General features: G+C 29.1%; 2 protein-coding genes across 2 annotated transcripts; one reads left to right on the forward strand and one right to left on the reverse strand.

Moving 5' to 3' along the window:
• Nucleotides 1–3,388: 3,388 nt before the first annotated feature.
• cass (cassowary) lies at nucleotides 3,389–9,275 on the forward strand. Its single transcript, XM_068771642.1, has 8 exons — nucleotides 3,389–3,604; nucleotides 3,677–3,838; nucleotides 5,554–5,898; nucleotides 6,246–6,443; nucleotides 6,802–6,993; nucleotides 7,615–7,887; nucleotides 8,022–8,186; nucleotides 8,262–9,275. Exons 1-8 carry the CDS (start codon nucleotides 3,536–3,538, stop codon nucleotides 8,541–8,543), a joined length of 1,686 nt encoding a protein of 561 aa, XP_068627743.1. The 5' UTR covers nucleotides 3,389–3,535; the 3' UTR covers nucleotides 8,544–9,275.
• A 264-nt stretch (nucleotides 9,276–9,539) lies between these two features.
• Nucleotides 9,540–12,239, reverse strand: MED7 (mediator complex subunit 7). Its single transcript, XM_068771874.1, has 3 exons — nucleotides 11,895–12,239; nucleotides 11,554–11,822; nucleotides 9,540–9,837 (listed from the first exon to the last, which is right to left on the reverse strand). Exons 1-3 carry the CDS (start codon nucleotides 12,081–12,083, stop codon nucleotides 9,633–9,635), a joined length of 663 nt encoding a protein of 220 aa, XP_068627975.1. The 5' UTR covers nucleotides 12,084–12,239; the 3' UTR covers nucleotides 9,540–9,632.
• Between the last annotated feature and the right edge of the window lie 672 nt (nucleotides 12,240–12,911).

Raw genomic sequence — 12,911 nt, forward strand, 5'->3', positions numbered from 1 at the left:
AATAACACAAGGCGTTAGACTTTATTACAAACTTTTTTTAAACTTTTATTACTGTCGTACTTAGTTATATTAAAAAAGGAAAAATAATTTTAAAATGTGTTTTGTATTTGCTGTCATAAAATAACGCGAGATAAGGCGCTCGCCCAAAGTTGTGATGCTCAGTCCGTTACAATTTTGAGTTAGACTTTCTAAATTCAAATATTTAAAAACTCCTTACTCATATCAATATTACTGAATTGGATACATCTATAGATGATTTTTTATATTTACGCGTTATATTTAGTTTTTTTAACGACTGTTTTCTTGGGTATATAAGCTACAATTACTACGCTAATTTCAAAAATTTGAGAATACACGCTTCGGCTGTACAATTATTATAATTGAAACAATATAAACACGACTAGTAAAGCGCATGTGCTCCCTCTGGCGCACTAATTATAAATTCTTAACGTGATCTCAATGACAGCTCAAGTCGATTTAAAACGCCCTTTTTACCATAATATTAATGCTTTTTTCTGAAAGCATTGATTTCAAGATAGTGTTTACCATACATAAATTGGCATCATATGAGTTATACGTTCACCACTTTAAAGCTTTTTCACCTACAGCCAACTATCTTGCATGCATGCTATAAGTATTGTTTATATATTGAGTATCCAACGGTCTCAATTTGAAATATTAAATTAATATGTAAAAATCGAGGCGAAGGTTAGATGGTTCATCTCATTAGCACTGGAATTTAACTACATATGACGAATTAAAACCGAAGCTATTGTACTTATGGACCACTACTTTGCCACAAATATCGGCGCACAGTAATTATCTATCCTTAGAAGGTCCATCATTAGTAAACAGATATAAAAATGTTTATTCCCGACGCATACATTATTATAAAATGTGTTTAATATTTTAAAATACTTTTTTTATGCATGTCTCACACTAAATTAGTTTAAATTTTTTATTATTTAAAATTCGTATCCCCTTTTTCTTTTTAACAAATTACTTGTCTTTTTTTCGTAGTCCTAAAATATGTAGTGCATTGCCATTATTTAAACCTACTCGTATTATAAATGCATTATTCATAATACAAGTAGGTTTAAAGCAGGCTAAGAATTTTTTTAACAAAATGAAATAATGAATTAACAAACTGCTCATTCAATTTAAAATAAACTATGTAATTTTGTAAACAGAGTGATTGGTTGCAGACGTAAAAGCTTTAAAGTGCTTTGTCAATTAATGTATGGTACTCCGTATCTAAAAATCAATCTGATCAATGAAATTTCTAAAACCAGAAATAATAAATAGTTTATTAATCATTACTACGAATTAAAATTAATTATTGTTGAAAAGTTAACGGTCTGTCGCATTCCAATAGAAAAATTAATATTTCAGAGTTAACGCTTACACACAGGGTGAGTGTAAAACTTAAAAGCCTCTACACATGCAATTACAGTTCTTATGACATTTAGATTTTACTAGAAGTACTGAAAATTATCGGACCCTATAAAATTCAGTTTCCATTTTAAACACAAGAATTTTAAAATGAAATTTAAAACAAACATTGTATTCCACAATTGTTAAATAGGTTTTAAAAATAAAGTAACCTATATAGTGCAAAACCATTTACTCCACTGGGCACGGCGGCGTACGAAAAACGGAGATCGGAAAGGAGTATTAGTATACTATATATATTGATAGTATACCAATCATTATATTTATAATATGTATTAAACCTTATTTATTATAAGTATATATGTTATGTACGTATGTATGTATGTTTAAGTATGTATATCTATGTATGTTCATGTTCGTTTGTTTGTAAATATGTATTTTTTGTACACGTAAACTACCCATTATTAGTACTTTTAACTTTTTCATACTATGGTTGTCTGTAAGAGATTGTTGAAAACCTTGTGTGAAAAGACCGCCCATTGTACTTTTTTGTATATTATTGTAAAACTTATTAAATGTATCTTAACTTGTACAATAAAGAATATTAAATAAATAAATTAATTAAATAAACTAATCTAAATGTTGTATAGATATCATAACACACAATAAGTATTGTAACTAAATTTATTTCTATGTCATGCACTTAAATTTAATGTTTTACATTTAATTAAAACTATATCCAAAATGATTAATAATTTTAATTTAAGTTATTAATAAAGATATCGTGATTAGTAAATAAAAAGGGAATATTTCATATATACGTATGTATAGTAATAGATTTATTATATTTCTTGTACTGGTATTGGTACGTACAAGAACACACCCGCTTAACGAGTCATTGAGAGGTGTGTGATCGGAATTTTACTGTGAAATGACATCAGGAATGAGGAGATTCGTTGACAAACGAAAATACATGATATAACCCAGATTGGCAAGTTAAAGAGACAATGAATAGGCCACAAAGCGTTCGGAACTAACAGCCGCTGGTTTTACAACATAACACAGACAGGCTCGTTTGTGCTTCAAACAGATATCTCTCAACTCTTCTTTAACATTGGAATTGCGTGGTATTTTTTCGATGAAAATCTTTAAAAAAGCTAAATTCTTCGCTGCCATGAAAATCGTTTTAACTTTGTCACCCATTTTCGAAACAGGCTTGTATTAATTCGATAAACTATGGTTGTTTAAAATAAAAATGTAATCAAATCTCTACTTTGTTCATTTAAAATTAATTTAAGCGTTCAAATTCAATTATGTAATAGAGATTGATTAACATAAAATAACTGCTATACATTTTAAATGTTATACACATTCTGGCTGTGTAAGCGGCATACTTTATTAGTTCTTTAAAAGAAAGCATAAATTTCGATTAAAAATTACTACTTTTTGTTAAAAAAAATTTAGTTTTATTCATAAATATTATTCCTCCCAAACAAAAAGAACAAATAATGAATAGAAAGAACAAATTAAGAGAAAGAGCTAAAATGAAAGCTGAAAGCTAAAATATTAAAATTTATATTCATCGTAAGCTTTATTCATCACTTATACTTATATTAATGATTTCGTCTTTTTGTTTTGAAATAAGATTATTTTATAATGTTCCGTAAGATTTGTCCAATCAATAGTACCTACCAATAATTTATTAAATTTCTAAATAATACTAATCGTTTACAAAAAAAAAAATAATATAAAAAAATTGTAAATAGTAAAATAAATCTTTTCAAGTTAATTGTGAACATGATGTGGTCAACTGTTTAAATAATTTTCAGAAAGATTGATTAAAAGATTTTGCTTATTAAAAACACAGTTACAAAATTAAATCACGTATAGTCAATAAACTCATAACTTTTTTTTCATTTCGATAAATAATTTGGCAAACAAAAAATTGGCAACATTGTTTAAATTAAAGCATAGTTTTTGGTTATGGTAAAGAAGACATTCCTTTTGTAAAAGGTGTGCGCGTCGGTTTCTGTCAATATTTATCTATATTAAACGTTTTATTTTAGTTGCGTGGGCTTTAATAATTACTAATATATATTAAATTTACTACATTAATTTGGTGTGACACAAATTTCAATACAAAATGTCTACTATTGAGAAACTTTATCAAAATTATGGAATTCTCGCGGATGCGAAAGATGATATCTCTAAGGTAACTTGAATATATTTCATTACTAACTATTGGTTGTTTATCGGTTATAATATGAAGTAATCTTACTTTTAGCATGAAAAGGAGTATTTGGAGATATTAGCTGCAGTAAAGGGGTCTGATAAAGAAAAACGCTTAGCGTCACAGTTCATTGCGAAATTTTTTAGTAGCTTCCCTAATCTTGCTGAACAAGCTATAGAGGCTCAATTCGATCTATGTGAAGATGATGATGTTGCTGTAAGTATAGTAGTTAATTTCACTAATGCAATTTTATAGGTTAGTCACACCTTACACTAAAATGGTTAGTTCATTTATTTATATTCAGTTTCAACATTTTTTTTAAGTATACCAATAACAATGGTTTTATGATTAAGATACTTGGTAGTTAATGAACTAGTAATGTGTCACTCAAATATTAGTTCCTCAACTTCATCCTATGCAATTTCCTAATAATTTAATTTTATTCTGTAATTAAAGCTGTTAACATTAAAAACATATACAGTTTAAAATATATGGAAACAAATTAACTGAATTAAATTTTAGCCCTTAAGAAAGACTTAAGAAATTGCATAGACATCTGAAACTTTAATCATGCGAAGATAAATATTACCTTTGAGTTACTAAATAATGAAGAAATAAATAGTGTAAGAAAATCCACACAATTTAAAGAGATTCTTTAGAACTATTTTATTCTATGATTAAATATGAAATTTAACATCAAATCGTGTCTCCATGGAGGTTTCTGTATATTTGTATTTTATATCTTAAAAAAACGTGTTGACAAAAAATTTTCACTTTTAATATTAAATTTAATAAAAGTAATAAGAATTAATAAGTATATAACATTGTACTCTAGTACAGTGCTCCATAACTGGTGTGCCATAGGTCAGGTACACGTGTGCTGCAGTAAAAATTAATAAATTGAAATTTTATAATTTTTCATTGTACATATTTTGTATTAAAGACAGTGGCATGTCACATTCACTCGTCTCTCAAATTTAGCTTCTGGTGTCCTCTGAAATTCTTGGAAAGATTTTAGTGTGCCGTAAGTAAGGAACATTGTGGAACACAGCTCAAAGATAAGAAAGGACCAATATCTAGCCACCTCCGCACATGCAGTGGTTGTCGTGCATGAAAGTGCACCTCCCGCCAGCCCGCTCGTAAATGCGCATGCGACAGACAATGCCAACTATACAACCGCCACCGTAAATTCACTCAACACGTGTTTCACCCCTCCACGGGGCATCTTCAGGAGTTGTTACACCGATTAGTGCTAAACACCGAGTGTTTGTAGTAGTTGGCATTGTCTGTCGCATGCGCATTTACGAGCGAGCTGGCGGGCGGTGCACTTTCATGCACGACAACCACTGCATGTGCGGAGGTGGCTAGATATTGGTCCTTTCTTATTTAGGATGGACTTCCGCAATGTAACGCCTGAATCCATTAAACAGCTCTAAGACTTAGCAGCAGCATCTTTTAAAGTTTATCACTAAACTCAAGAGCTCTACTATGGACGCTATAAATTTCAGTTTTTACTTAAGAACCAAAACAAAATGTTTCATTGTAACTTTTTTTTATTTAAATCATAAAGTTTGTGTTTATAAACCAAAAATTAGTTTATCTTTTCATTTTAATTGCTTCTAGTTGCGGGTAATATATTAGGGGGACCAGAAAAATTGATTGATTTTTTCCACTCCTGAAAATTTGTATACTAGATGGCAAAAATTTGTTGATAACGAACATGAATGTATTGATGATTGGAAATAATAACCTAGTAAAAACATACTCATGTGAATTTAACTTAAGAAAGTGCCATTATTTTCGGCTACCCCTAATAATAACATAAAATATGGGTGCAAAGGGTTTAGTACATGCCTTAAATGAAGTTATTTTAAAAAGTTAAAGTAACTGTTTTATTCATGAGTTATATTAATCAATAAATAATTTTCTAGATCCGTAAGCAAGCTATTAAAGATTTGCCAACAATGTGCAAAACAAACAAAGAACATACACAAAGGATTGCAGATATATTGGCTCAACTTTTACAATCTGATGATGTTACTGAAATAAATGTTGTCACAAATTCATTATTGGCTATTATAAATAGTGATCCAAAAGGAGCCTTAACAGGATTGTTCTCTCAAATACACCAGAGTACAGACAATGAAGTAACCAATGAAATAGTTAGAGAAAGATGTATAAAATTTTTGGCAACAAAGGTAAAACAACTTGGCAGAGAAATAATCAACAAAGAGGCAGAAGAATTAATTATTGTTGAATGCAAGAAAATCTTAGAGGTATGTAATGTAACAGAAACTTTTTGAATAAATTAATATTTATCTTATATATATATATTGCAAATTTCTTTTAATAAATAATACTCTTATTAATCAGCCATGTTCTATTGTTGGGCAAAAGTTCTGCCTAACTGTATTTCATTTTTTTGGTTTTAGTGTAAAAGTTTATTTTTTGCTTAACTGGTCATTTTTTAAATTATAAAATGTCTCATTAAAAAAGAGTAGGCCAATGTCAAAATTAAATCAAGTGATAAAATGTATAGTTACCAAGTTAACCCTCAAAAATATAATCAGGTGGAAAAATATTCTATGAACATAAGTTAGACACAACAAAATTGTGTTTTCAGGATGTTGTTGCAGAAGAATTTGAACACATCATGGAATTACTGACATGGTCTCGTCTAGGTAAAACACCAGCAGGAAAAAAAGAATTAGCGCAGCTTGTGGCAGCTTTGGCATTTTCAGGGGATGACTGGCACCCTGAAGATCCTGAATATGTAGACAGAGTTATACAGTGCTCACAACATGCTCTGCCCTTATTTTCTGTGAGTTTTTTTTTAATTAACTTATTCTATTTACAATATATCATATACTACATACTAGCTGTAATTTAACTTTAAACAATTAAGTTGAATTTAATCACAAAATAAACCTACTACTGGACAAAGACTATTAATTTGTAAAAGCTATCACTGAATATTAAAAAATTTGAACAGTTTGTCTTTGCTTCTTCAAATCAAATCAGGGCACATTTGGTATTTTCAGTATGTAATCAGATTGAAGAATGCCATTTTCACTAAATTTTAATTCACTTCTATCAAATCAGGTTCTTCAGTTATTCTTCTCGTGACATATGAATGAATGTTAATGTTATTTTTGTAAAATTCTGATTCTTTTCAACAGATGCAAGTAGAGTCTACTCAATTCGTGAATTTTTTTTGTGATCTAATTTTGAAGAAATGGAATGATATAAATGCGGCAGAGGGAAGTGACACAAAATTGGAATTATTAAAGATATTTGCCGAGATGACTGAATTTTGTGGAGATTTAGAAAACTTACAGAGCAAAGTAGACACAGTTTATGATGTATTAATGGTAAATACCTCAAGTTTTTTTAATTTATAATATTTAATAAAGATAAAAGAATTCATTGTTGAATCCTCTTAATTATATACATTTCTTAATTTTAACAACAAGTCTTTCTTAAAACTCCACTTTGTCATTCTTTTCTAAAGATAACTTTTTATCAGAAATGTTGTTTGATGTTAATTATTTATGTTGTATCAAAAAACAGTAACATCCTGTAATTAGAACAGAAACTTTGTTTTATTTAAATTTTTGAAATTAGGCATTAATAACAAAGGACTTTTCAATCTTTTTGTTGTTGCACATTATGAGGTTGTAAATAGTAACCAATCAAAGAATTGAGCTCTTTTGGGTACACTCAAGTTGGATTGTTGTATGCACATCAACAGGAACATTCACAGTATGTCTGCCTCAGTGCCATAAAAGTATGGTTGCCTCTGATTTCTGTGTAAGCTTAGAGGTTTCAACTAACCTGCTAAAAGTTAATTTTTCCTAACATCTTGATCGCTAAAAGTAAATATTGTCATCATAATTCCATCAAAGTTAAAAGCTCCTTTTAAAAATATATTACCATATCATACTATACCACAGCGTAAATTTTACTTACATCTGAATGTTTGTCTTTAACAGAACTACTTACCTGAAGCACCCATTGAAGTTGAAGGTGAAAAAGAGAAACCTGAAAATATAACTGGTAAAACCGAAGAAACTAAAACAGGCACAGAGCCATTGTTACAATTTTCACATGTTGAATGTGCTCTCTTTGCATTACATTCTTTGTGTCGCAAATCACCAGAAGTTCTCAGTGCTAACCCTGCCAGACTCAAGGCTCTTCGTTTAAGACTTCAGTACACAGCAAGATTGACTCAAGGATATATAAAGAAATTAAAAGAAGTGACCGAAGTAAGTCATCTTGAATAATTTTACTTCTTAATAGATGAAACACTCATTAACATCTTTCACTTTAATTTATGCTTTAATTTGTTACAAAGTAATAATGTTAATTTTTTAATATTGCTATTTCTTCCAATCTACAGAGCAAGAAAACGTCAAATGATACATCTGAAGAGAATAAATTAAAAATAGCAGCACTAAATACGACTTCTAATATCAACACTCTCATTAGAGATATATTTCGAACACCCCCCAGCTTTAAAAGCAAAGTTCAGTTGTCATTCCAGACCAAAAAGACAGAAAAAGAGGTTTGTTTATTATTAGATGTTTTTGAATATCTTTTTGTATATCTATTCTTATCATACAATTTTTAATTATTTCAGGTTAAGACTGTCACACCAAATGACAAAGATGAGACATCTGGACCAAAACGTCACCGACCTATAACTTTTGACAATGGAGACAAAAATGAATCTCCAGAAAAAAGACCTCGAAGTGGTGATAGGAATTTAAAAATGTACACACCACCATCGGGAAAGTACAGTTCACGATTAAACAATAGTGGACGATTTACTGGAAATTTTTCGGGGAGGGGAAGAGGGGGTTACGGTAGAAGGGATTTCCGTAATAACGGCGTTCCATTTAAAAGACGGAATAACTATTAAATCAAAAAAACTTTACTAAGATGCAATTTATGGAAACAACAAATAATGAAAACTGCCATATAAGAATTGACCTGTTTTCATTAAAGAATTTCTACAATATTATTGATGAATGTTTCTGTAATTTAACATCACAAGATAATAAAGAAGTATAAAATATTTACAGAATGTTGAAATATCAACATGACGAAATTTCTTATTGATATTGAAGGTATAGAGTTTAGTCTGGGTTGTTTGGAGTCTTGTTTCTTTTCAGATTCTCCAGTAGCAGTAAAAATAAGTTTAATTTCTTCAGGTATCTATTTGATGGCCGATAAGCTGTTTCCTAAATTAAGTTCTGGTCAAAGTAAGTATATTGTATTATACTTAGGTTATCCAAGGCAATCCAGAAGACTTCCAGCAGATATGCAGATGTAACGTCACCTCTCATTGCGTAAGTAATTGCTGTAGATGAAACAAGTTTTATATTTGTCAATTCAATTATATACTACTTATGGGTGTTCGAGCAGCATAAGGTTACATGTAAGTATGGTCTTTAATTATTTAATAAATGAATTCTTTTTTATAGCTTTCTCACCTACATTGGAGTATGAAGACAAAGCTGATTTCAAACTTTTTCGAAAATGGTTTCTATTTCAGATAACTAGTGTAAATTTTTTTCGTTACCAGCCAGGACTTCTCAAGAAGATTATATATTTCTCCATAATATTATTTAAATAAAAATGATTTATAGTACATATGTTTCATTGTTTTCTGATACCTTTTGAACATAAAATTATTAAATCTGAGATCAATATGATAGGTTTCTACTCAATAGATAGTAGCTATAGTGCATGCTACAGCCCACATTTCATGTAAAACAAACCTAATAAGAAGGTAGTCACTGATTTAAACCCAGGCCCACACCTAATACCTTTGTTTTAAATCACATGATACTATATAGATTTTTAATAAAGGACTCATAGGTTTTCCAAAATAGAAAAGTTCAATGGTGGACTTTTCAAAAATGTAGCAAAATTATTTATTATTACCAGCATACACAATTTATTTTAAGTATCTTAATTTATAGTTTTACTGTCTAACAAAAAATGTTTATCTCATGTTATCAACAATATTACACATTAGACGGTCTAGTTCAGAATATGAATCTACATTCGCACTATCACTAGGGCTGCAATCCATTTGTTCAAATATCTCCATAGGTACTTTAAAGTTTGTTTCAATTTCATTTTGATCTGGTAAACTTTGGAGTGCATTTTGGAGAATATCTTGAACTTTGTCAAGGTGTTTCTGAAATCTGAAATATAATTAAAAATTTTAATGGTAATACACACATTGAGATTTTATTTTAAATTTAAACACAAAAAATTATCAAGTATGAATAGATATTATTTAAAAAGTTTTATAATAATAAAATAATATGGGTCATAAAATGCTACAAATTATTCACATAGTGTAAACAACTGATTGTTGTTTGAAAATTAGCTTTCAAAATTAAATATTTCAGCCATTTTAGTCTTACAAAATGTAAGAAAACTAATCAAATTGTAAAGTTAGTTATAATATTACGGAAATTCCATAAATATTTTGTAAATTAAATAAAGAATTCTAAACAAAATCACTTTGTAATAATTACTTAGGAAAAATCATTTTTCAAAATGCTAAGCAGGTCAGTCAAATCCATATGTTTAACATTTATATTTCTATATTAATATAAAAATCCATCTCAAGATATTTTAAATAAAACCTTTTTAGTAATGTTAGATCCCATTATTAATTCTTGTTTTACATTTTATATGAATTACATATAATATAAATACCAAAGTTCCACCACTTTGGATTTAACCATTGTTAAAATCACACTAAATAGTCAAATACATATAAACCTAATCTCAAGTATCAAGTTATCATGATCAACAATTTTGCAAACTAGTTATAAATGCAACAGATGGATTATAAGAAAATTCATTTCTTAAACAATTAGTTAATAAAGCAAGCTTTATTAAAGATCATATAATCATTTGGTTTCATTTGAAAATAACAATATTGTTAACTTGAGGGTTTAGTTAGTTCTAACTCAGACTTCAATGGAATTGCTACTCAGCATAGTCCTGCATTAGACTCACAAATAGAGTCCCAAAATATATTCAGAGAAGCCCTCTCCAAAACAAAATAGCACACAAATCGGCTATGTTGAACCTAAGTTTACTTAAGCATTCAATTAATTGTCAAATTGAATAATGTTTTTTAAAAAAGCAACCTACCAATTTTAAAATTTGATTATATTCTATGTAACACTAGACACAATATTAAATTTTAATCACTGTAACAATGTTTATTTATTACAGGGACTAGTAAGTAATGTTTCTGTTGACATAATGAGTTGTACACAAATCGGCTATGTTGAACCTAAGTTTACTTAAGCATTCAATTAATTGTCAAATTGAATAATGTTTTTTAAAAAAGCAACCTACCAATTTTAAAATTTGATTATATTCTATGTAACACTAGACACAATATTAAATTTTAATCACTGTAACAATGTTTATTTATTACAGGGACTAGTAAGTAATGTTTCTGTTGACAGAATGAGTTTGTATACTAGATGGCAAAATGTTCTAATGAAAATGAATATATTGTTGATAAGAAATAAAAACTTGTTAAAGATGTAGTATGTGAATTTAACTTAAGAAAGCAACACTTTTTTCCAAGGCCCCTAATTCAGACAGCAAAACAGACAAAAAATAATATCTACTAAAATAAACAAGTGTTAGAATAATCTAACACAAATAAATAACTAAACTCTGCGAATATTATGAATCTGATTTAATAATTGTGATACCAAAACAGTGAAAAAGATTTACAGTACTATAAATAAAAAAATTAAGAAATTTCATATTTTAAACAATTTTATGGAATCCTGTTTTAAACTGGATAAACACACTTTGAACCATTTAAAATAGTTACATTAGCCTATACACACTCAACCCCAAATACAGACAGAAAATATTACCTCATTGCAGTTTCCACTCGCTGCCTTTTTTGCAGCTCCATCATCACCCGTAAGGTTTCTCTAGCTTGATGGGGTCTGAATTCATTGAGTAAATGATGAATATGAATAAATAATAGACTCAAGTCTTCGACCTTTTCTGCTCTTTTCGGTGAATCTGGACAATGAACCAATAAATCTAAAAGATCTAAAAAATTAACTAGTAACGAATGATTCAGTTTCTTTAACTCCCGTCTTCTTTCAAAATGCATAGGATATAAACGACGAAAACCCTGCAAAAACTTAACTATAAAACCACAAGCAAAGAAACATATTGTAAAAGTTAATAGTTATGTTATACTCACTTGACTTTCTAAAGATCTTATTATAGTATCGTCAGCGTTAAAAGCATGTCCAAACATTGAATAGGAATCGTGTATTGGACGCGGTGGCAGAGGTGCTCTATTTCTGCGTACGTTATCATCAGTGTAAAAGTTTATATACTGCATTGGCGGTAGTGGTAAGGAACTAACTTGAGCGGTGTCAGAAGACATTTTGTGATATTGAAGTAAATGTGTATTTGTAAATTATTTGTTGGCAATATCTTCTTGAGAACGATTTCAAATAATTAAAACATGTATGCTTTTTCTAATCTTTGTAAATTGGGTCCAAAATATTTGGTAATCAATTTTGACAAACGCGAAACATAGTTCTTGGTAAAAAAAATTGTAATGACAAAGGCAATAGACTAAGAAGTCCTCTCTGGGATATAATATTTTGCTTTTTTTTTGCTTTACTAAATAGACCGTGTGCTCTGGAATTTTGGTATCAATGTTTTTGATTAATATAATAATTGGCAAATGTAATTATCTATTTGGAATTTCAAATTATTTTTTACTTAACTGATTTATTCAACAAGTGAAGAGATTTTAAGCGTTGCATGAAAAGAACAAATTTTAAGTGACAGTTTTTAGAGAACATTTTAAAATAACGAGGAGTTCAAAAGTTCCCCTAAAATGTATGTTGATATCAATTTCAAATTTTTTCTAGAAAAGGATGTCATCGCGGAAAATCTTCCAAATTAAAAAGGTCCGACCCTGTCCACATGCAATGAACATGCTTGCGAGCATATGTTTCCAATACTAATTGTTGGACAATTCGAAATGTTATATATTATTCAAAAGGAACAGTCTGGCATATCAATCAGACTTTGTCCAACGCTTTGGCTTTTTTGTGAAAGATGATTCTCGTGTTAAAATTCCTAAAGTTGCTCCGTTAAAATGATTCATGATGTGGTGTACTTAATGGGTGCAGAAATGGCATGAAAGTCAAATTATTGCAATTGGGCGTTGAAAAACATTTGAACTTTTGTAGATCTTCCA

This window comes from Battus philenor, unplaced genomic scaffold, assembly GCF_028537555.1.
Source record: "Battus philenor isolate CCGP_79_NKW_IND1 unplaced genomic scaffold, ilBatPhil1.0.hap1 SCAF_4, whole genome shotgun sequence".
Taxonomy (NCBI): Eukaryota; Metazoa; Arthropoda; class Insecta; order Lepidoptera; family Papilionidae; genus Battus; species Battus philenor.

Excerpts from the sequence above, each read along its gene's own strand:
- cass (XM_068771642.1), top strand. The coding sequence starts at position 3,536 with ATGTCTACTATTGAGAAACTTTATCAAAATTATGGAATTCTCGCGGAT. Across the intron at positions 3,605-3,676 it reads CGAAAGATGATATCTCTAAG|CATGAAAAGGAGTATTTGGA; the intron begins GTAACTTGAATA and ends TCTTACTTTTAG. Across the intron at positions 7,888-8,021 it reads AATTAAAAGAAGTGACCGAA|AGCAAGAAAACGTCAAATGA; the intron begins GTAAGTCATCTT and ends TCCAATCTACAG.
- MED7 (XM_068771874.1), bottom strand. The coding sequence starts at position 12,083 with ATGTCTTCTGACACCGCTCAAGTTAGTTCCTTACCACTACCGCCAATG. Across the intron at positions 11,823-11,894 it reads TAAGATCTTTAGAAAGTCAA|GGTTTTCGTCGTTTATATCC; the intron begins GTGAGTATAACA and ends AAGTTTTTGCAG. Across the intron at positions 9,838-11,553 it reads CGAGTGGAAACTGCAATGAG|ATTTCAGAAACACCTTGACA; the intron begins GTAATATTTTCT and ends ATTATATTTCAG.